The sequence below is a fragment of the Macaca fascicularis genome, chromosome 7 (assembly GCF_037993035.2).
Source record: "Macaca fascicularis isolate 582-1 chromosome 7, T2T-MFA8v1.1".
NCBI lineage: Eukaryota > Metazoa > Chordata > Mammalia > Primates > Cercopithecidae > Macaca > Macaca fascicularis.
This window is the reverse complement of record NC_088381.1, coordinates 128,281,445-128,305,842: the sequence shown is the minus strand read 5'-3', so window position 1 is coordinate 128,305,842 and position 24,398 is coordinate 128,281,445. Positions and strand designations below refer to the sequence as shown.

The window sequence follows — 24,398 nt, the reverse complement described above, 5'->3', positions numbered from 1 at the left end:
TAGGAAAGGATTTCTCAAGCATTAAAAAGTCCAATCATGAAAGAAAGATGGAGAAATTTGGCAATATTAAAATTAAGAATTTCTGTTTATCAAAAGATACCATAAAAAGAGTACAAGGGCAAATAATATATTTGAAGTACATAAAACTTTCAAAAGAGTAGTTTCCAAAATGTGTAAAGCACTTCTATAAATGAAGAAGAAAAAAGCAGACAACCCAATTAGAAATATGTGCAAAGTATAAAAGTATACACTTTAGAAAAGAGAATCTTTTGTGGCAGATAAACATATGAAAATCAGGTAACTCAAAATAAAACTACAGTGAGGTATCATTACACATCCACCAGATTAGCAAAACTTAAAAAGTCTAACAATACTAAGTAGGAGAATGTAGGACAATAGGAATTCTCATAAACTATTGGTGGGAACTCCATTAATAAATGACTACATATTGAGACCATACCTAAATTATAATTGGAGCTAATCATTTTGTCTGGTGATATTGAATGATTTCCTGGAGTAATTCAGAATGACAGGTTACCACAAAAAATTGGTACAACCGTTTGGAAAAATTTGGCATCTAGTAAAATTAGAGATATACATACCCCATACCTCGTAGTTCCAATCCTAGGTATATACTAGAGAAATAGAAGTACATACATGCAAGGATATACGTAAAAGAATGTTCATAATATCATTGGTTGTACATGAAAGCAGAAACACTTCAAATATCCATTTGCAATAGAATGGATAGATATATTGTGTTTGTGCAATGGAATACTTTACATCAGTAAAAATAAGAGAACTGTGTCTTTGTGCGATAATATGGATGCATCTTACAAGCATATGCAAAACAAAAAACCAAAACATAAGAGCATACATATGTTATTATATAACATTTAAAACAGGAAAAATAGGCTATATTATTTAGATGATAAAACAAAGCCAACTAAGGAAATGATTGTCACAAAAGTCAGGATAGTGATTACCTCTGAGGAGCAAGACTTGGTGAATGTGAAACTTTTTAGAGTGCTCATGATGTTGGATTTCTTTACCTGGGTAAAGAAACATGGGTATTCTCTTTATAATTTTGTTTGTTAAACTGTTCATATTTTTTATTCTCTTATCTGTATGTATTATGTTGAACCATATGAACTTGCCATTTTTGCAGGTTAAAACAGCTAAATATTAGCTATTTCAAATGGCTAGACTAATGTTTTATTTTACAATAAAATTACAAAAAGAGAAAAATAGTTTGTTCTTATATGACAGCAGATGCTGAGTATGGAGATAAAGGGACAGTAAGACAAGTAAGAGAATCAAAATGTACTCCACAAGTAAGTCAAATATTTTATTTCTAATTTCTAAGAAAAAATTCCAATTTAAAATATTATGTCTATTTAAATTTCAGATTTAGTAAAATGATTTATGTGATTTATGTGAGATGTTGTCAGCTTGGTGATCAGGTTTCTAGAGAGTTACAGATTCTGTTTTTCAGATTAAAAGATGAAGCCACAAACATTTTATATGAAAATATACAAAAATATATTATTCAGCCATAAAAAAGAGTGAAATTTAGTTATTTGCAGCAACATGGATGGAACTGGTGGTCATTACGTTAAGCAAAATAAACCAAGCACAGAAAGACAAATATCACATCTTCTCACTCATATGTGGGAGCTAAAAAAGCGGGTTTCAAGATGATACAGTATAGATTGGTGGTTACCAGAGTCCAGGAAGGGTAGTGGGGAAGGCGGAGTGTAGAGAAGCTGATTAATGGATGCAACTATATAGTTTGATAAAAGAAATAAGGCCTTGTGTTAGATAGATCAGTATAGTGACTACAGCTTACAGCCATCTATTGTACCTGTCAAAATAGCTAGAAGAGAATAAGTCAGTTTCTAGCATGAAGAAAAGACAAATATTTAAGGTGATGGATATCCCAACTACACTGATTTGATATTTACAAATTACATGAATGTGTTAAATTATCACATGTATCCCAAAACTATGTAAACTATTATGCATCAATAAATTTTTTAAAAAATTAAAAAACATATACAAAAAGTTATCATTAGTAAGTGACAGTATATCTTGACTACAACTAAATAATGATTGAGGAAAATAATTTTGTTTGGTAAGATTGAATGATTCACCACGGCAATTCAAGAGCAGTGGTTGCCATAAAAGTATCTTGAAAGCATTATTTAAATAGTGGAACACTTTCCTGATGATAGATGTAAACAATGTATATCAAGTTCAGTCTAACTATTAAAGGCTAAAATAAGAGAAACATCAAGTAGTATTTTGCTGTAAAGAAACACAAGTAATAAGCACATTTTTTGATGAAGGGACCCAAATTATTTCTGTAATGGGATTTGGCATAACGAGCATATTTGACAAATCATATCTCTATTCTACAAAATGACATAAAGGAAAATTAGTATTCAGATTCTCAATTATTGTAGAGAAAGTAGCATAACAGATTTATAAGGTCAAAAAAGTGTGAAAATGAAATTAATCAATGAGAGCAAGATTGCTTAAAAGTACATCATTTTTCACTTTCAAGGAGATAGCATATGTAATTGTTCACCCAAAGAGCATATTGTGGAAATTTTAAAAGAAAAATCATTCCTAATCATTTTTTTCATCAATTCCAGTATGTTCTGGCTGTCATTTACTTTTTCAGGTAAGAGTGGAAGATGGAACTGGAAAGAAAAGAAAAAATTGGATAAATATTTATTTTTCTATATTTTGGTATATGTTTTAGTATCACTTTCACCAGTTATTCTTATTTCACTTATTTTGTCTGTGAAATGTTAGCATCATGGATTAATAAGGTATTTTCCTCATGCATTTTTATGTATGTCATATATGCCACAGCATTTGTTTTTTATAGTTTTCTGTTACTTTGAATTTGCAGGCTATATATACTGAACATTTTGGGAAGCCAATAGAAAATGATAGTGACGAAGTAGAAGAGAGAGCTGAGAATTTTCCACGAACATCTGAAATTCCTATATTTTTAGGAACTCCTGAAGCTGTGAAAGCATCTGAGTCATTGGAGAAAATAAAATTCCCTAAAACCCCACCGTTCGAAATGTAGGATTTTAATTAATAACTACTGTTAAATTATCTGTGTGTTGAATTAGATAAATAACTGATAGGAATAGTAAAATGCCTAGTACCTGTAACTTTAACAAGTTTTTATTATGTAGTATTTCAGACATACAAAGAAGAGAAAGACTAATATAACACACCTCCATTTACCCTCACCCTGTTTTAACAATTATTAATACCCTGCTATTCTTGTTTCATAGACCCTCTTCCCCATTTTTCCTGCAACATTTAGCTGAAGATGGCATAAATCCCATGTACTTATAAAGCAATAGTGTGTAGATTTAAGATTTTTCCAAAGGATAAAGAAAATTTAAAATATCAAGCTAAGCCTAGCATAGTGGCATGTGCCTGCAGTCCCAGCTATTTGGGAGGCTAAGGGAGGAGGATTCCTTGAGCCCAGGAATTTGAATCCAGCCTGAGCAACATAGTGAGACTCTATTAAAAAAAAAAAAAGTCAAGCTAAACAGCTGTTGTCACATATGGTAGAATGTAGACTTATCATCAATTAATGTTCCGTCAGTCATTTCTTCATGTGTTGTAGTGTCTGAAGCAAGACTTGCCATTTCTATTAAGCAAGCTCTTTAGGCATAAATATCTCTCACATGATTATTAAATTTTGGAAACCACATATTTGTAGTTTGCAGCCAAGAAAATAGTGCTGTACTTCACCTTTCTGTTTAGTCCATCCTCTTCCTTAACACTGAACCCTGAGGTTTCTCTAAAACATGTCAAGCAGATTTCACATCAGGGTTGTTTTGCATCAGACCTGTGCTCTACTTCCGCATTTTAAATTGCTAATAAGAGTTATTGATTTGAATGTCATGCTGTTGACTCAAGCTCAGCGCATTCAAAATGGAACCTGTCATCAAACCTGAGAACTGTGAAAGAATGTGAGCTCATACGCTAAAACCTCTCTCCATGGATGAGAAAACTATGATCTGTAAAGTTAAGTGACTCATTCACAGTAATAGAGATAGTTATGGCAGTATCATCAAATTTCTATTAAATTTAACAAACACTTAACAAAATGTGCAAGGCACTGCTCTAGACATTTTATAAATACTGCTCATTTAATTTTCACACCAACCTTATTAGCTGTAGGTACATTATTATCCTTATTTTACAGAAGAGGAAACAGAATCACAGGTGATACAACGAATCAACATTAGAATAGAAATTTAAGCCCAGGCCATTCTGGCTCTAGAATCCATGCTTTTAACCACTGGTATAAACTGTCTTGTCTAATTATTTTTCCCAAATCATATTATAATTGAACTTCCTTATACATCACTGTAATGGCTGGCTTCTCATCAACACTAAAATCTTGTCACTGGCATTCAAAATCTTGAAGACAGCACAGTGTCAAGGTTAAGAGCTTGGACTTTGAATCGGGATTGCTGCATTCACATGCTACTTCTGGCACTTATTATTCTTTTAAGCAAATCATTTAACCTTTCTATGCTTCAAAATTCCCTACTGTAAAATAGAAGTGATAGTAATAGTACCTATTTCATAGGGTTCTTGTGAAGAATAAGTAAGTTATGCCTATGGAAGAACCTAGAATAGAGCCAGACAGTATATTCGCAGTAGGTTTTCATAGTTATTATCCCCAAATTGATTGTTCTACTTTATTTAACATTAGTCTTTACCTCATACAATCCTTTCTCCATAGGATTGTCACTTCAATAACTACTTCCTACGTTTCCCTACTGTGCTAATTCTCACCTCTATGCTGTTGCTTATGATGCTTACCAGTATTCAGTGTTTAATAATAGATTTTTAACATTTTGATGATTTCTTATTTCTCAGTAACAGAAATAGAAATGCAGTACCTGAAGTTCAAACACAAAAGGAATCCCCTGGACTTTCTTTTCTTATGAGTTATACTTCTAGATCACCTGGATTGAATTTATTTGATTCTTCTGTATTTGATACAGAAATCTCGTCAGATCAGGTAATATGAGAAGCCAAAAGTTTTATTTCTAAAAATTGTGCTCTGGAACTTTGAGTAATTTTAGTTCTTTAATACAAAACTGTCTTGGGGCAGATTATCAACAGAAGCATTTAAAAAAAATTCTGAGTATTGATGGTATGACAAAGTTCTCTATTACCTTTTTGTTTTCAACTTCGAATGCCTCATATTGACATCTGCTCATTAAAAACAGATCTCAGGATAGGGATAATTTAAATTACAGCTAAAGGCAGTTTAAAAAATGAATTTGACTTTATAGTTAATGTATCTAGCTTTCAGACAAAGTAGAATTCTCAACACAAAAATGTTCCATATTATAAATTGGTCTTTTCAACTACATGTGTATACACAGCAGCATTATCACTGGTTAATTTTAAAAGACCTAATATTGGTTTCTACTGTTCAGTGATATGAATCATGATAAAGTGCTTATTTCTATATGTAGAAATTAAAGCTGAAAACTGAGACATGCTTTATTCAAAAAGTAGAAACAATACAGTGTAGTGGTTAAAACTAGACTCTGAAGCCAGACCACTGAGGTATGTACCAGATGTGGGATTTTGGGTAAGTGGCTTGGTTTCCTTATCTGTAAAATGAAATAATAACTATAATCATAGGGTTTGTGAGTATTAGAGTTTATACACATAAAGCACTTGGAAAAGTATCAACCACTTAATAATCCTACATAAGTATCAATGTGATATGAGTAATATTGTTATTGCTCATTTAAGTTAATTATATTTAGCCAATTTTATGTGGATTAGAATATTTTATTTGCATATCTCTGACATTAAATTGTTGAAATTACAAATTTATTGATGGATGATATAGTAACATACATGTTATAGTATTTTACATCTTCAACTTTTGTCTCATTTTTTATTTAAAAGCTTATTTTAAAAACAAGTAATTCCTAGGAGTATGCTGGGCATGAAAATAGACTATAGTTACTTAATTCTCATTTACAATAATAACATGAATGCAAAATGTATGTATATAAATTTAACAGGAAACATGTATACTTTGAATAAGGAAAACTACAAAACTACTGAAAAAAGTTAATGAATACATAAACACATGCAGTACTTGTATAGGAAGAAAATATTGTAAAGATAAATTTCTTCCCAATACAATTTATAAATATAGTCCAATTCAAATCTAATTATAATCCTGACAAGATTATATTTAATTTTTTGTTTTGTTTTTGTGGTGGTGGGATTGGGAAAGGAGATTGGTAAAATAATTAATAACTGTCCTGGGGGAAAGTGGTCAAGAATAATCAAGAAAACATTGAAAATAAGATTGATGATAAATTAAAATGAAATTCTAAAAAATCCACCCCAAAAGGCAGAAAAGAAACAATAAAAAAATACACACGGTTGTGCACATGTACCCTAGAATTTAAAGTATAATAAAAAAATACACACAGTAAAAAAATCATAAAACAAATTTTACACCAAAGAATGTGCTTTTTAATAATTACATTGTGTGAATGGGCTAAACACTCATTAAAAGACAAAGATTGTAAGAATGGAGAAAAAAAAAGCAAGACCCAAATATAAGCTATCTATAAGAAACATACTTTAAATATAAAGGCAAAGACAGGTTGACAGTAAATGGATGGAAAATGATGTATCATGAAAACTAAGCATTAGAAGGTCACAATGGCCATATTAATATAATTTCTGGTAGTCTTAAAGAATATTACTAGAAATGAGAGGAACATTTCATAAACATAAAAAAGTCAGTTCATAAGGGAGATATAACAGTCACAAATGTGTAAAGCCTAATAACAGCTTCAAAATACATGAAACAAAAAGTGACAGAATTAAAGAGAAAAATAGACAAAAATTCAAACATAGAGGTTTTTAATACTCCTCTTTTAGCAGCTGGTAGAATTAGACAAAACAATCAGTAAAGATCTTTAATAAGATCTGAATAACATCATCAATCACCTTGATCTAATTGACCTTTATAGTACATCACATCCAACAATGGCAGCATATATATTCTTTTCATGTTCTGATGGTACCTTCAGCAAGATACACCATATTCTGGGCCATAAAATGAGTCTTAATGAATTTAAAAGGATTGAAATCAGAGTATGTTCTCTGACCACAGCGGAATTAAATTAGGACTCAATGTGATATCTAAGAAAATCCTAAATATGTAGGCCATAGATCAAAGAAGAAATCATGAGATAAATCAGAAAAAAATTTTATTTATTTATTTTTAGGTTTTATGGGTACATAGTAGATGTATATATTTATGGGGGTAGGTAAGATATTTTGATACAGGCATGCAATGTGAAATAATCATATCATAGAAAGTGAGGGTATCCATCCCCTCAAACATTTATTCTTTGTCCTACAAACAATCCAATTATACTCTTTTAGTTATTTTAAAATGTACAATTAGATTTTTTGACTATAGTCACCCTATTGTGCTATCAAATACTAGGTCTTATTCATTCTTGCTATGTTTTTTGTACCCATTGACCATTCCCACCTATCCCCAATCCCCCATCCCCCAACCTTTCCCAGCCTCTGGTAATCATCCTTCTAGTCTCTATCTCCATGAGTTCAATTGTTCTTATTTTTAGGTCCCACAAATAAGTGAGAATATGCAGTTTGTCTTTCTGTGCCTGGCTTATTTCATTTAACATAATGACCTCCAGTTCCATCCATGTTGTTGCAAATGACAGGATCTCATTCCTTTTTTCCTTTCTTCCTGTCTTCCTTTTAGTGAAGGTGATTTTCTCTGATGGTGTAATTTAATTTCTTCCTTTTTATTTTTGGTGTATCCATTGTCTGTTTCTTGATTGAGGTTACCATGAGGCTTGAAATTCTATCTTTTTTTTTTTTTGAGACACATCTTACTCTCTCACCAGGCTGGAGTGCAGTTGGCGCAATCTCGGCTCACTGCAACCTCCACCTCCCGGGTTCAAGTGATTCCCCTGCCTCATCCTCCTGAGTAGCTGTGACTACAGGTGCGTGCCACCACGCCTGGCGAATTTTTTTTTTTTGTACTTTAGTAGAGATGGGGTTTCACCATGTTGGGCAGGATGGTCTCCATCTCCTGACCTCATAATCTGCCTGCCTTGGCCTCCCAAAGTGCTGGAATTACAGGTGTGAGCCACTGCACCCAGCCTGAAATTCTATCTTTTAACCCATTATTTTAAATTGATGACAACTTAACACAAATTACATAAACAAACATGCAAAATAAAGCTAATAAAAACTCAACACTTTAACTTAATCCCCTGGCATTTTAGCTTTTTGCTGTTTCTCTTTATGTCTTACTGTACTGTCTGTGTCATGGAAAGTTGTTGTAGTTATTATTTTTGCTTGGTTCATCAGGCTTTCTACTTAAAATAAGAGTAGTTTACACGTCACAATTGCAGTGCTATAATATTCTGTTTTTCTATGTGCTTACTATTATCAGTGAGTTTTGTACCTTCAGTTGATTTCTTCTTGCTGACTAACATTGTTTTCTTTCAGATCAAAGAACTGCCTTTAGCATTTCTTATAGGACAGTTGTGTTGATGAAACCCCTCAGCTTTTGTTTGTTTGGGAAGGTCTTTATTTCTCTTCATGCTTGAAGGATATTTTTGCCAGATGTACTATTATAGTGTAAGAGTTTTTTTCCTTCAGCACATTAAATACGTTATGCTACTCTCTCCTGGCCTGTATGGTTTCCACTGAAAAGTCTGCTGCCAGAGATATTGGAGCTCCATTGTATGTTATTTATTTCTTTTCTCTTGCTGCTTTTAGGATCCTTTCTTTATCCTTGACCTTTGAGAATTTGAGTATTAGTTGCCTTGAACTAGTCTTCTTTGGGTTAAATCTGTTTGGTGTTCTATAACCTTCTTGTCCTTGAATCTGGCTATCTTTCTCTAGGTTTGGTAAGTTTTCTATTATTATCTCTTTGAATAAATTTTCTACTCCCGTCTCTTTCTCTATCGCCTCTTTAAGGCCAGTGACTCTTAGAGTTGCCCTTTTGAGGCTATTTTCTAGATCTTGTAGGTGTGCTTCATTCTTTTTTATACTATTTAAAATCTCCTCTGACTATGTATTTCCAAATAGCCTGTTTTTGAGTTCACTAATTCTTCTGCTTGATTAATTCTGCTATTAAGAGACTCTCATGAACTGTTCAGTATTCTGGTTGCATTTTTCAACTCTAGAATTTCTGCTTGATTCTTTTTAATTATTTAAATCTCTTTGTTAAATTTATCTGATAGAATTCTGAATACCTTTTCTTTGTTATCTTGAATTTCTTTGAGTTTCCTCAAAACAGGTATTTTGAATTATCTGTCCGAAAGGTCATGTATCTCTGTTTCCCCAGGACTGGTCCCTGGTGATTTTTCTAGTTCATTTGGTGAGTTCATGTTTTCCTGGATGATCTTGATGCTTGTAGTTGTTGTCGGTGTCTAGGCACTGAAGAATTAGGTATTTACTGTAGTCTTTGCAGTCTGGGCTTGTATGTGCCTGTCTTTCTTGAGGAGGCTTTCCAAGTGTTCAAATGGACTTGGGCTCCAAGTCCAATAACCCTGTGGTTTTTGCAGACTCAGAGAGTACAGCCTTGGTGGTCTTGGATAAGATCTGAAAGAATTCTCTGGATTACCAGGCAGAGACTTGTTATTTTCCCTTGCTTTCTCCCAAACAAATGGAGCCTCTCTCTCTGTGCTGAGCTGCCTGGAGTGGGGGCAGGTGTGATGCAAGCACACCTGTGGCCATCTCGACTAGGACTGCACTCAGCCATACCTGAAGCCAGCACAGCATTGGGTCTTGGCTAAGGTCTTCTGTAACCACTACCTGGCTACAACCTATGTTCACTGAAGGCCCTAAAGCTCTGTGATCAGCAGGTGGTGAAGCCAGCCAGATTTGTGTCCATCCCTTCGGGTGGCTAGATCCTCTGGCCCTGGGCAGGTCCAGAGATGCTGTCTAGGAGTTTGGGATTGGAGTAAAAAACCTTAGTAATTTGCCCAATGTTCTATTCTACTGTGGCTAAGCTGGGACTGAAACGACAATACAAAGTCTTTGCTGCTCTTCTTTCCCTTTCCACAGGCAGAGGAGCCTCTCCCTGTGGCCCCCACCACCATCAGTTCATGGTGGAGGTCTGCCAGGACACTGCTAATGTCCACTCGAAGCCCAAGGGCTCTTCAGTGAATGATGCCAGGCATGGGACTCACTCTTCAGGGCAGTGGGCTCCCCTCTGGCCCAGGGAAGGTCCAGAAATGCTGTCCAAGAGCCTAGGCCTGGACCCAGGGACCCCAAAATCATGCTTGTTCTACCCCATTGTGGTTGAGCTGGTACCTAGTGTGCAAGATAAAATGCCCTTTACTTTTTCCTCTGCTTTTCTTAAACAGATGAGGTCTTTTACCATAGTCACCACAGCTGGGAATGTGCTGGGTCACAACTGAAAACAGCACCTCTCAGAGCCCAAGGCCCACAGCATACTACCTGGGTATCACTGCTGGTTATTCAGGGCCCAAGGGCTCTTTATTTAGCGGGTGATGAATTTTACCAGGAATGGGTCCTTCCCTTCAAGGCAGTGGGTTCCCTTTTAGGAAAGATTTTAAACTGCATTATGAAAATCCAGCCTATCAAAAATTATGGGATGTTGCCAAAGCCAGAGCAAAACATTAGCTTTAAATAATTTAACTAATAATTACATAATTAATAAAAAAGAAGAAAGGCCTAAAATCAGTGACTTAAGATTTCATTTTGAGAATCTAGAAAAAGAAGAACTAAGCAAACCTGAAGTAAAATGAAGAAATAAAATAGTAAGAGAAATCAGTGAAATGGGAAAACAAACAATAGAGAAAATTAATAAAGTCAAAGTTGATTATTTGAAAATAATTGACAAAATTGACAAAATCCCTATATTAAGAGTGAAAGAGTGGATGTAATTATAAATCCTAAACATTATGAAACAGATTGGTGAGGGAAACTTACTTTCTAAATATTCAAACATCCTATAAAGCTAGAGTAATAAAAGGCATGATAATGGTTTCAAGGACTGATTGATCAATGGTATGGGCTAGAAAGTCTTGAAACCAAAGAGTTTACAATGTGATAATGATAGACTACAAATTAATAAGGGTAAAATAGGCACTCATCTTACACTGTACATCAATAGAAGTTACAGATGCATTAAATTATATGGGAAAATGTTAACCACAATATATTTCATTGGAAATATAGGTGAATATTTACCAAATCTTAGGAGGAAGGATTCTCTAAGCATGAAAACGGTGGAAGAAGAAGCAAAAGAAAATAATTGGGTTTGATTACATACAAAATCTAAACTTCTTTTTTTAAATTATGCTTTAAGTTCTAGGGTACATGTGCACAACGTGCAGATTTGTTACATAGGTATACATGTGCCATGTTGGTTTGCTGCACCCATCAACTCATCATCTACATTGGGTATTTCTCCTAATGCTATCCCTCCCCCAGTGCCCCACTCCCTGACAGGCCCCCATGTGTGATATTCCCCACCTGTGTCCGTGTGTTCTCATTGGTCAATTTCCACCTATGAGTGAGAACTTGTGGTGTTTGGTTTTCTGTCCTTGTGATGGTGTGCTGAGAATGATGGTTTCCAGCTGCATCCATGTCCCTGCAAAGAACATGAACTCATCCTTTTTATGGCTGCATAGTATTCCATGATGTATATGGGCCACATTTTCTTAATCCATTCTATCATTGATGTACATTTGGGTTGGTCCCAAGTCTTTGCTATTGTGAAGAGTGCTGCAATAAACATACATGTGCATGTGTCTTTATAGTAGCATGATTTATAATCCTTTGGGTATATACCCAGTAATGGGATTGCTGGGTCAAATGGTATTTCTAGTTCTAGATCCTTGAGGAATCACTACACTGCCTTCCATAATGGTTTAACTACACTCCCACCGACAGTGTAAAAATGTCCCTATTTCTCCACATCCTCTCCAGCATCTGTTGTTTCCTGACTTTTAATGATCACCATTCTAACTGGCATGAGACGGTATCTCATTGTGGTTTTGATTTGTATTTATCTAATTACCAGTGATGAGCATTTTTTTCATGTGTCTGTTAGCTGCATAAATGTCTTCTTTTGAGAAGTATCTGTTCATATCCTTTGCCCACTTTTGTTGTTGTTTTTTCTTATAAATTTGTTTAAGTTCTTTGTAGATTCTGGATATTAGTCCTTTGTCAGGTGGGTAGATTGCAAAAATTTTCTCCCATTCTGTAGGTTGTCTGTTTACTCTGATGATAGTTTCCTTTGCTGTGCAGAAGCTCTTTAATTTAATTGATTCCATTTGTCTATTTTGGCTTTTGTTACCATTGCTTTTGGTGTTTTAGTCTTGAAGTGTTTGTCCATGCCTATGTCCTGAATGGCATTGCCTAGGCTTTCTTCTAGGGTTTTTATGGTTTTAGGTCTAACATTTAAGCCTTTAATCCATCTTGAGTTCATTTTTGTATAAGGTGTAAGGAAGGGATCCAGTTTCAGCTTTCTACATATGGCTAGCCAGTTTTCCCAGCACCATTTATTAAATAGGGAATCCTTTCCCCATTTCTTGTTTTTGTCAGGTTTGTCAAAGATCAGACGGTTGTATATGTGTGTTATTTCTGAGACCTCTGTTCTGTTGCATTGGTCTATTTGTCTGTTTTGGTACCAGTACCATGCTGTTTTGGTTACTATAGACTTGTAGTATAGTTTGAAGTCATGTAGTGTGATGCTTCCAGCTTTGGTCTTTTCGCTTAGGATTGTCTTGGCTAAGTGGGCTCTTTTTTGGTTCTGTATGAACTTCAAAGTAGTTTTTTCCAATTCTGTGAAGAAGGTCATTGGTAGCTTGATGGGGATAGCATTGAATCTATAAATTACCTTGGGCAGTATGGCCATTTTCACGATGTTGATTCTTCCTATCCATGAGCATGGAATGTTCTTCCATTTGTTTGTGTCCTCTTTTATTTCATTGAGCAGTGGTTTGTAGTTCTTCTTGAAGAGGTCTTTTATATCCCTTGTAAGTTGGATTCCTAGGTATTTTATTCTCTTTGTAGCAATTGTAAATGGGAGTTCACTCATGATTTGGCTCTCTGTTTGTCTGTTATTGGTGTATAGGAATGCTTGTGATTTTTGCACTTTGATTTTGTATCCCAAGACTTTGCTGAAGTTGCTTTTCAGCTTAAGGAGATTTTGGGCTGAGACGATGGGGTTTTCTAAATATACAATCATGTCATCTGCAAACAGGGACAATTTGACTTCTTCTTTTCCTAACTGAATACCCTTTATTTCTTTGTCTTGCCTGATTTCCCTAGCCAGAACTTCCAACACTATGTTGAATAGGAGTGGCGAGAGAGGGCATCCTTCTCTTGTGCCAGCTTTCAAAGGGAATGCTTCCAGTTTTTGCCCATTCAGTATGATATTGGCTGTGGGTTTGTCATAAATAGCTCTTATTATTTTGAGATACATTCCATCAATACCTAGTTTATTGAGAGTTTTTCATGAAGGGGTGTTGAATTTTGTCAAAGGCCTTTTCTGCATCTATTGAGATAATCATGTGGTTTTTGTCATTGGTTCTGTTTATGTGATGGATCACGTGTATTGATTTGCATATGTTGAGCCAGCCTTGCATCCCAGGGATGAAGCCAACTTGATTGTGGTGGGTAAACTTTTTGATGTGCTGCTGGATTTGGTTTGCCAGTATTTTATTGAGGATTTTTGCATCAATGTTCATCAGGGATATTGGTCTAAAATTCTCTTTTTTTGTTGTGTCTCTGCCAGGCTTTGGTATCAAGATGATGCTGGCCTCATAAAATGAGTTAGGGAGGATTCCCTTTTATTCTATTGATTGGAATAGTTTCAGAAGGAATGGTATCAGCTCCTCTTTGTACCTCTGGTAGAATTCAGCTGTGAATCTGTCTGGTCCTGGACTTTTTTTGGTTGGTAGGCTATTAATTATTGCCTCAATTTCAGAATATGTTCTTGGTCATTCAGAGATTCAACTTCTTCCTGGTTTAGTCTTGGGAGGGTGTATGTGTCCAGGAATTTATCCATTTCTTCTAAATTTTCTAGTTTATTTGCGTAGAGGTATTCTGCCTTCATTTCGTTATTTATCCAGTAGTCATTCAGGAGCAGATTGTTCAGTTTCCATGTAGTTGTGGGGATTTGAGTGAGTTTCTTAATCCTGAGTTGTAATTTGATTGCACTGTGGTCTGAGAGACAGTTTGTTGTGATTTATGTTCTTTTACATTTGCTGAGGAGTGTTTTACTTCCAATTATGTGGTCGATTTTAGAATAAGTGCAGTGTGGTGCACTTATATATATATTCTGTTGATTTGGGGTGGAGAGTACTGTATAGATGCCTATTAGGCCCACTTGGTGCAGAACTGAGTTCAAGTCCTGGATATCCTTGTTAACTTTCTGTCTCGTTTATCTGTCTAATATTGACAGTGGGGTGTTAAAGTCTCCCATTATTATTATGTGGGAATCTAAGTCTCTTTGTAGGTCTCTAAGGGCTTGCTTTATGAATCTGGGTGCTCCTTATTGGATGCATATATATTTAGGATAGTTAGCTCTTCTTGTTGAATTGATCCCTTTACCATTTCATAATGGCCTCCTTTGTCTCTTTTTATCTTTGTTGGTTTAAAGTCTGTTTTACCAGAGACTAGGATTGCAACTCCTGCTTTTTTTTTGCTTTCCATTTGCTTGGTAGATCTTCCTCCATCCCTTAATTTTGAGCCTCTTTGTGTCACTGCATCTAAGATGGGTATCCTGAATACAGCACACTGATGGGTCTTGACTCTTTATCCAATTTACCAGTCTTTTTCTTTTAATTGGGGCATTTAGACCATTTGCATGTAAGGTTAATATTGTTATGTGGGAATTTGATCCTGTCATGATGTTAGCTGGTTATTTTGCCTGTTAATTGATGCAGTTTCTTCATAGCATTGATATTCTTTACAATTTGGCATGTTTTTGCAGTGGCTGGTACTGGTTGTTCCTTTCCATGTTTAGTGCTTCCTTCAGGAGCTCTTGTAAGGCAGGCCTGGTGGTGGTGACAAAAATCTCTCATCATTTGCTTGTCTGTAAAGGATTTTATTTCTCCTTCACTTATGAAGCTTAGCTTGGCTGGATATGAGATTCTGGCTTGAAAATTCTTTTCTTTAAGAATGTTTAATATTGGCTGCCACTCTCTTGTGGCTTGTAGGGTTCCTGCCGAGAGATCCGCTGTTAGTCTGATGGGCTTCCCTTTGTTGGTAACCCGACCTTTCTCTCTGGCTGCCCTTAACATTGTTTCCTTCATTTCAACCTTGGTGAATCTGACAATTATGTGCCTTGGGGTTGTTCTTCTCAAGGAGTATCTTTGTGGTGTTCTCTGTATTTCCTGCATTTGAATGTTGGCCTGCCTTGCTAGGTTAGGGAAGTTCTTCTGGATAATATCCTGAAGAGTGTTTTCTAACTTGGTTCCATCCTCCCCATCACTTTCAGGTACACCAATGAAACGTAGATTTCATCTTTTCACATATTCCCATATTTCTTGGAGGCTTTGTTAGTTTCTTTTTACTCTTTTTTCTCTAATCTTGTCTTTTTGCTTTATTTCATTAATTTGATCTTCAATCAGTGATGTCCTTTCTTCCACTTGATCGAATCCGCTATTGAAGCTTTTGCATGTGTCCCGAAGTTCTCATGCTGTGGTCTTCAGCTCCATCAGGTCAAAGTCTTCTCTACACTGTTTATTCTAGTTAGCCATTCGTCTAATCTTTTTTCAAGGTTTTTAGCTTCCTTGTGATGAGTTAGAACATGTTCCTTTAGCTTGTAGAAGTTTGTCATTACTGACCTACTGAAGCCTACTTCTGTCAACTTGTCAAAGTAATTTTCTGTCCAATTTTGTTCCGTTGCTGGCAAGGAGCTGCAACCCTTTGGAGGAGAAGAGGTGCTCTGATGTTTGAAATTTCCAGCTTTTCTGCTCTGGTTTCTCCCCATCTTTGTGGTTTTATCTATCTTTGGTCTTTGATGTTGGTGACCTACAGATAGGGTTTTGGTGTGGATGTCCTTTTTGTTGATGTTGGTGCTATTCCTTTCTGTTTGTTAGTTTTCCTTCTAACAGTGAGGCCCCTCAGCTGCAGGTCTGTTAGAGTTTGCTGGAGGTCCACTCCAGACCCTGTTTGCCTGGGTATCACCAGTGGAGGCTGCAGAACAGTGAATATTGCAGAACGGTAAATATTGCAGAACATTAAATATTGCTGCCTGATCCTTTCTCTGGAATCTTTGTCCCAGAGGGGCACCTACCTGTTTGAGATGTCTGTTGGCCTCTACTGGGAGTCTCCCAGTCAGGCTACATGGGGGTTGGGGACCCACTTAAGGAGGCAGTCTGTCCATTCTCTGAACTCGAACGCCATGCTGGGAGAACCACTGCTGTCTTCAGAGCTGTCAGACAGGGATGTTTAGGTCTGTAGAAGTTTTCTCGTGCCTTTTGTTCAGCTGTGCCCTGCCCACAGAGGTTGAACATATAGAGGCAGTAGGCCTTGCTGAGCTGTGGTGGGCTCTGCCAGTTTAAGCTTCCTGGATGCTTTGTTTACCTACTCAAGCCTCAGCAATGGTGGATGCCCCTCCCCCTGCCAGGCTGCAGCCTTGCAGGTCGATTTCAGACTGTTGTGCTAGCAGTGAGCATGGCTCCGTGGGCATGGCACCTGCCGAGCCAGGCACAGGAGGGAATCTCCTGGTGTGCTGGTTGCTAAGACCTTGGGCGAAGTGCAGTATTTTCCAGGTACAGTCTGTCACAGCCTCCCTTGGCTAGGAAAGGGAAATCCCTCAACCCCATGCCCTTCACAGGTGAGGGGATGCCCCGCGCTGCTTTGGCTTGCCCACTGTGGGCTGCACCCACTGTCCAACCAGTCCCATTGAGATGAACCAGATACCTCAGTTGGAAATGCAGAAATCACCTGTCTTCTGCGTCAATCTCGCTGGGAGCTGCAGACTGGAGCTGTTCCTATTTGGCCATCTTGGAGGCAACCTCCAAATCTAAACTTCTATATGTTAAAAAATTTTAAGGGCAAAATGACAAAGATGTAAAATGTTTGCAATAAGATTGCAAAGAATTAATTAACATCTCTAGAATATAAAGTGCTTATATGTACCAATAAGTAAAAAAATTACTTTCTCAATAGAAAAATGAGCAAAGTCCATTTGACAAATAGATACTTCACTGAAAAAGAAATTCAAGTGGCTTATAAAATCTATGAGAAAACAGAATTCCTTATTAACTGTCAAAGAAAAATAAATGTGCATAACAGTGTTCATTCAGGTGTGACTTTTATATAAGAAACAAAGTTGGGACAACTTACATGTCCAGTATAAAAGGATGGTTGAAACTGTCTGGTTTGTCTATTTGGAGGAATATTATCGAGCCATGAAAAGAGTCAGATTTTAGAAGAATAATGACATGGACAAAAGCTCATGATGCAATGTGAAGAGGAAAAGAGTGCACAGAAAACAATGCTGTCATGATCTCATTTTTTTAAAAAGCCTGTTTACTGAGAAAATAGACTTTTGGCAGCAAAACTTGATCTGAACTGACGTGAAGCTATCCACTTTCTGTTACTTTTCTAGGCAAAAAACAAAACAAAACAAAACCAAGAACCTGATTTGTTAAAAGCTTTCAGGATAAAGCAAAAGATCATATTAAATTCTAAAGTAAGAGCTATCTTTAGTACAGTGTATTTTGCCTGAATCAAATCAACAGACCTTATTTTAATATAAATAAATGACAGGTTTTGAAGATAGATCTTTTTAAGTATAAGAGTGTGCTATATAAAGGTACCATATGTCTACTTCAATTCTGTGTATTAGAAGAACTAGGCTTTAGATTCAAATATATATACTGTATATACTGATTTCACAAGTAATATGTAATGAAAATTATTTTCCAGTTTAATGAACATTATTCTGCAAGAAATCTAAATCCTCTGTCATCAGAGCAAGAGATTGGTAAGTTGTTTGAAGTTTGTTACATTTAAAAACATGTTAACTCGTTAGTATAGTATTTAGTTTCTCTAACTTATTTTCTTAGGTGCTCAATTTATTCTTTAGAAATTACTGTTACTTCTGCACTACTCACTGATATTATTTTCTTTCTTTTTTAAAGCAATTTGCTTTTCTCACTACTCTATTAAAACTTACTTTCTCCAAGGTTATTGACCTCCCAATTATCAAACATTATGGGTATCTTGTATTTATTATCATATTAAGACTGTTTGCAACATTCGATATAGTTGATTATTTCCATCATTTTTCTGTAATTTTTGGATTTCCTTTTCTCTCTTTGATACTTTTAATTGGATATTCTTTCTTTATTTTTCCTTTGATTGATTAATTCATTCAACATATGAATATAAATGTGTATGTGTATTATATTTTTTGTATCAGGTATGCTTTTGGGCTCTGGTGACAGAACAGTGGACAAGGATGAAAAATTTTCATATGGTTTATGTTCTAGTGTGAGAAACTGAAAATAGACAAATAAATCAATGTATAATTTATCAGATAGTACACTAAACAACAATTGTTATGGACTTGAATAGTCAGACTCACGTATTATGATTTTTAATCTAATATTACCTTTATGTTATAGAATGATACAAGATAAGAGATAATGGTAGGTACAGCATCCTTGTTTCATTGAAAGGATCACCAACTACCCAAGTAATACACCTTCTTTTGCCACTGCCACCCAAGGAACATGTCAGGCTGCTGTGGACAAAAGGCATATTTCATGTAGGTCACCTTGACACAAGAGAGATGTAACTTCAATTTCACACCAGTCTTTTATACTTTTCTAGTCATGACGCCCAAGGCCTGTATGCTAACTCATAGCTCCTCTAATTTAGGTGCAGTCTCACACAGCAGACTAGATAGATAAAACATTCTATGTTTACCTTAATTCTGTGAAAACAGTGCTGTGGGAAGTCAGGCTTCAAGTTCATTTTTCCAGGTGGGCTTGAATCTGCCCAGGCTTGATGTTAATGCTTTACTTATTATTGGTGATAAACACTATGCAGCAAAGTAATGTATAGTAAGGGAAATGGGGAATACTTGGATTGGGAAAGTGATTGCTGTATTGCAAGGGAGTCAGGAAAGGCATCACTAAAAGTCAACATTGAGCAGAAGGAGGTGCAGATACAAGCTACTGGGAAAAGTGTTCCAAGCAAAGGGCAAAAAAGTCTTGAAATGGGAACATACCTAGTATGTTCACTGAAAATTAGTTAAATTGGTATGCTTTGTGGAATAAGGAAGGAGAGACTGGTGGGAGATTAAATCCAAGAGGTGGATAGAGCAAATCATGTGGGACCTGTAGATCATTAAGGACTTTGGGGGTTTTTTTCTGAGTGAGATGGAAAGCCTCTGGAAGGTTTTAAGTAAAGGACTGAAGTGATCTGACAGGTTTTAAAAGGGTTATTCTGGCTGCTATGTGGAGAACAGACTATGGAAACAAGGGCAAAAGCAGGGAAAGGTCAGGAAGCTATAAAATGACACAAAGTGAGAACTGATGAGTAGTAGTAGAAGTGGTGAGAAGATGTCAGATTTTGGTTACAAAGTGTTCTGAAGATAGAGCTGGAAGAATTTGCTTATGGACTGGATATAAGGATTGAGAGAGAGAAACAAGGATTGTGCCGTGGTTTTGACATGAATAACTTGGAATGGAGTTGCCATTTATAGAAATATGGAAGGCTGTAAGAGTAATTTGAGATTGAGGAGCCAGGGGTTTCATTTAGGAAGTGTTTTAATTGAAAAGCCTATTTATTAGATATCTAAGTGAAAGTAAAGTAGGAAATTGTACATGTGAATTTGGAATTCAGTGAGATGGAGACACAGATTTTGGAATTTTTATAAATGGTATTTAATGCTATGAGATCAGAATGAATCTACCAATTGTATTTATTAAATGTCTACCACCTAAAAATTTAAATCTATTTACATCCTCTTTTTTGAGACAGAGTTTCACTCTTGTTGCCCAGGCTGGAGTGCAATGGCACGATCTCGGCTCACAGCAACCTCCGCCTCCTGGGTTCAAGCGATTCTCCTGCCTCAGCCTCCCGAGTAGCTGGGATTACAGGCACCCACCACCATGCCCAGCAAATTTTTTGTATTTTTGGTGGAGATGGGGTTTCACTATGTTGGCCAGGCTGGTCTCAAATTCCTGACCTCAGGCGATCCACCCACCTCCACCTCCCAAAGTGCTGGGATCACAGGTGTGAGCCACCGTGTGCAACCCACATCCTCTTTTTTGACACTCTCATTCATTTGACACTCATTCACTTCAGTGTTTTCAAATATACTACATACAGATAATGACCAAATTTATATCTTGCTGCACTAACTTCTAAACTCTAGGACCTTATTTCTGATTGTACAGTTTAAATGTCTTCAGACATCTTTTGACATTAAAAACTCAGTGTAGCTGAAATCAAACTTGTTCTCCTTCTGATGTCCCTGATGGTATCTCCATTATTCTAGCTTTTAATGTTTGGAGCATAGTAACAATTTTAACTTCTCTCTGTGACTGTGACTACATTCAACTATTCATCAAGTTCTGTCAGTTCTCTCTCTTAAATATTTATTTTTATTTCTATTTTCATGGAAACCATTGTATTTCAGAGTCTTACTATTCACTTGGACTGTTACAATAACATCCTAATTGGTGTTTTCCATTTTTCAGCTTATGTATAGATCACAGCTTACTTAATTAACCTTCAGTGCCCATAATGTTGGCCATATCGTCACTGCCCTAATCAGATACCTTCAAGTGACTCCCCCATTGACTATCAAATTATGCTTCTACTTTTCTAATTTAGCTCCAACTACCTGTTTTGTTTTTTATTGGTATATAGTTGTACATATTTATGGGGTCCATGTGATATTTTCATACCTGCATACAATGTGTAATGATCAAATCAAGGTAATTGGAATATCCATCACCTCAGACGTTTATCATTTCTTTGTGTGGGGAACATTCCAAATCTTCTCTTCTAGCTATGTCAAAATATACTATAGATCCTTGTAAACCATACTACTACTCTATAACTTATTCTTAAATTCCATACTAGAACTTATTCCTTTCATCTAACTGATTTTTATACTCATTAACCAATCTCTATTCATCCCCCAACATACCTCTTAAGCCTTTTATCTTATAAGAGTAACCTGCGCTTTGACCAGACTCTGGAACTCAGTGTGTCTCAAGTATGCCCACAATTTCTTACCTGCTTTTTACTGCTTGCAGTCCTCAGCTTATATCTCTATCTTTCAAGATAGAATTCTTTTCCATAATACCTTTTATTTATCCCCTCAACCTTCTTTTTCAAAAAGATCTCTCCCTCTCTTTTCTGAATATCTCTTCTTTTTTATACTTTTTAGCATTCTACCATCATTATTTATAAATAGATACGAAGTCTTCTCTAGATCACAGGTTTTTTGAGGGCAGGGATTTTTAAATGTACCTTTGAATTCCCCACAGCACCTATAATGCTGCCTTGCACAGTAATGTGTTCTTTTATTTACAGTGATCATATGAGTTTTATGAAGACTTCATATGAACTTCTTGTGAAATTAAAAACAAAATCAAATTCATTTATTCAAAAGGAAATTCAAGATTTTAGTTCTTTTTGGATCTGTGTTTCCATTATACCTATTTTTCTTTAAGTCATATGGATGTGTACTGAGAAATACACATAGTCAAAAAAAATAAAGTGAGAAAGGGAGAAGGGAAGAACACAAGTATCTGGTAGTCAGTCTGTCCATCTATCCATCTGTCTGTCCATCCATCCATCTATCCAACCATCTTATTGCTGGTTGGTTTGGTTCTATTTAGGGTGAAATAACTGAGATGTTTAAAAATAAAAATAAAGTTATTAAATATATGAAAGTTTAAAAAATATATGAAACATTCAAAGTGATGCAAAGTAAATTATTTTGCTTAATATGCTATTTGATTAATTCCATATAAAAATAGATATTTTAAAAGACTTGTTTCAAGTACATATTTGATTACTGTAGATTCAAAATTATTTAATAATTTTAAATTAGAATTAGGATGTTGAAAATATATTTGTATATTTATAATTTTATTAATAAGTAATATAATAAATTAAGAACAGTATTTTTCCTTAATGGCAATTCTGGGCTTCATCAACCAGAGCTACATTTAAAGCTTATTTTAAAAATTCCTTTTGGAACTCTTTTTAATGTTCTGTCAGTTTCCTTGAACAATGCCATGGACAGTATATTGTAGTGACTCAATAAATAATAGTTGAATAAGTTTAACTTATACAGTATCTCTCAGATTCAGCATTTTTTCCTCCATTACCATCGCTATGATTGTAGATAAGGTCAGCCTTTCATTACGTCTTTACTGGACAATGGACTTTTATTTTATTTTGGTTAGTCCCACTTCTAGACTCTCTTGTTCCAGCCTTTATACCTATTCTCTCCTGAATAATACTTACACAGCAGTTCAAATCATGTCATACCTCTGCTTGAAAATCTTCAATGAATTCTTGTTATCTACTAAATAAAGTACAGATTCCATAGTGGGGCATTCAGCAATCTTTCCAAGCTCATCTTCATTAATTTCCGCTTAATACATCTTTATTATTTCTCACTGCTCCTGCTAAGCTGAATAGATTTCTGTTACTCTAATGCATCCTTTGCATGTCTGTTTCTGTGCCTCTGTATCATTCTCTTCATTTGAGGCGTTTTATTCCACTTTTTACTTTTTATACTAGTTCTTTATATACTAGAGTTCAAATTACTTGAAAATAGGGTTTAAGTTTGAGTCTGTTTTAATCTTCATAGTACCAAGGACAATGCCTTGCACTTAAGAGGAATACAGTTAAATACCTGCTAAATAGAAGAATGATTGAGTGTTACCATATTTATTGTATGCAGTATGCTATAATTCAGTAGGTTATAAAAATTTTATATAAGATGAAGAGCATGACATTGTAATGTTTATCTTCCTTAGGAAACTTATTTGAGAAGCCAGAAGGAGAAGATGGCTTTACATTTTCTTTTCCATCAGACACTTCAACTCATACATTTGGAGCTGGAAAAGATGATTTTAGTTTTCCATTTTCATTTGGACAGGGTCAAAATTCAATACCTTCTTCTTCTTTAAAAGGTTTTTCATCTTCCTCACAAAATACAACACAGTTTACTTTTTTTTGAGCTAGTCATTAATTCCTTGAATTATTTTACTGTTCTGTATTCATGAGGGCATAAATTTATATTATTGCTTAAAACATGAAGACTGCTTTATTTTGTTGATTAAAGCAGTAATGTTTACATTGTTTGATTATATTTATTGAAATATTGAAATACTGAATATTTTGGGTTTTGTGTGTGCTATTAACTAATCATTTATTTTGGTTTGGATTTTGTGAGCCATGTTCAGGTAGAACTTTTATTAATCTTAATAGAATTTGAGGCTTTTTTCATTACTCTTTATTTTAAATATTAAGCCTGCTTCTCCTTGGAACCTAAGGTTTTTTCTGGTAGTATTGTTGGTACTTTGATAAGAACAAGAACTGCAGTAGTAACTCCAGAGTTAGTGCTGAAGTGTACTGTAGCTACTAAGAATTTCTTTTAAAATTATTGGGATTCACTTCTGCTTCACGATGTAGTATACAGAGTGGTACTATAATAATAATTTCAAATAATTTATGTTAATAACAAAATCTGTGTTATTTTCTTCTAATATAACACATGGTACAATTCTAATTTTATGAGTCATGCTAATGCCTTCAATGGATAAAAATTAAATGTGAAGGGCAAGAGTAATTTCTGAAAATTGGATTGTTGTATCAGTGGTGATCCTGTTAATGTTTTTTGCTTAAATATTTTTTGAGGAACATTTAAAATTTTGTCTCCGTCAATAAAAAACAATTTCATCTTTATGTTTTGTGTTCAGTATTTTTCAATTAGTTATATAGCTTACATAAAGACATTTAACATTTGATGAACTTCTGTAAACATTTTGCTCAATATCATTGTATTTTGTGCTTTGTAAATTAGCTATATTGAGTTACCAAGTACTAAAGAGTTTGACTCCTTATTTTGATGTGACTGTTGATGAGTTTTTAAACCTAACCCCTTCTTTTCTCTTTCTACCCCACATCTGGTCAAGTTGATCAGAAAGCCTGGTTGCTTCTTCCTTTGGTGCCAGTAGGAAGTTCAAACCACATATGGGAGCCCCCACCCAGCCCCACCCCCTAACTACCATAAAAACTGAAAGCCAATCTTCTTTCCCTACTTCTCAAGCTAT

At 35.3% G+C, this 24,398-nt stretch overlaps 1 protein-coding gene across 1 annotated transcript in view; it reads left to right on the top strand.

Moving 5' to 3' along the window:
• Positions 1-24,030, top strand: part of C7H14orf39 (chromosome 7 C14orf39 homolog) — a 51,235-nt gene extending 27,205 nt beyond the window's left edge. Inside the window, exons 14-18 of the mRNA XM_065548874.1 lie at positions 1,273-1,334; positions 2,921-3,099; positions 4,927-5,071; positions 18,010-18,067; positions 23,100-24,030. Of these exons, the coding sequence (XP_065404946.1) occupies positions 1,273-1,334; positions 2,921-3,099; positions 4,927-5,071; positions 18,010-18,067; positions 23,100-23,302 (647 nt within the window). The 3' untranslated portion in view covers positions 23,303-24,030. The remainder of the gene's footprint in view (positions 1-1,272; positions 1,335-2,920; positions 3,100-4,926; positions 5,072-18,009; positions 18,068-23,099) is intronic.
• Positions 24,031-24,398: the final 368 nt, after the last annotated feature.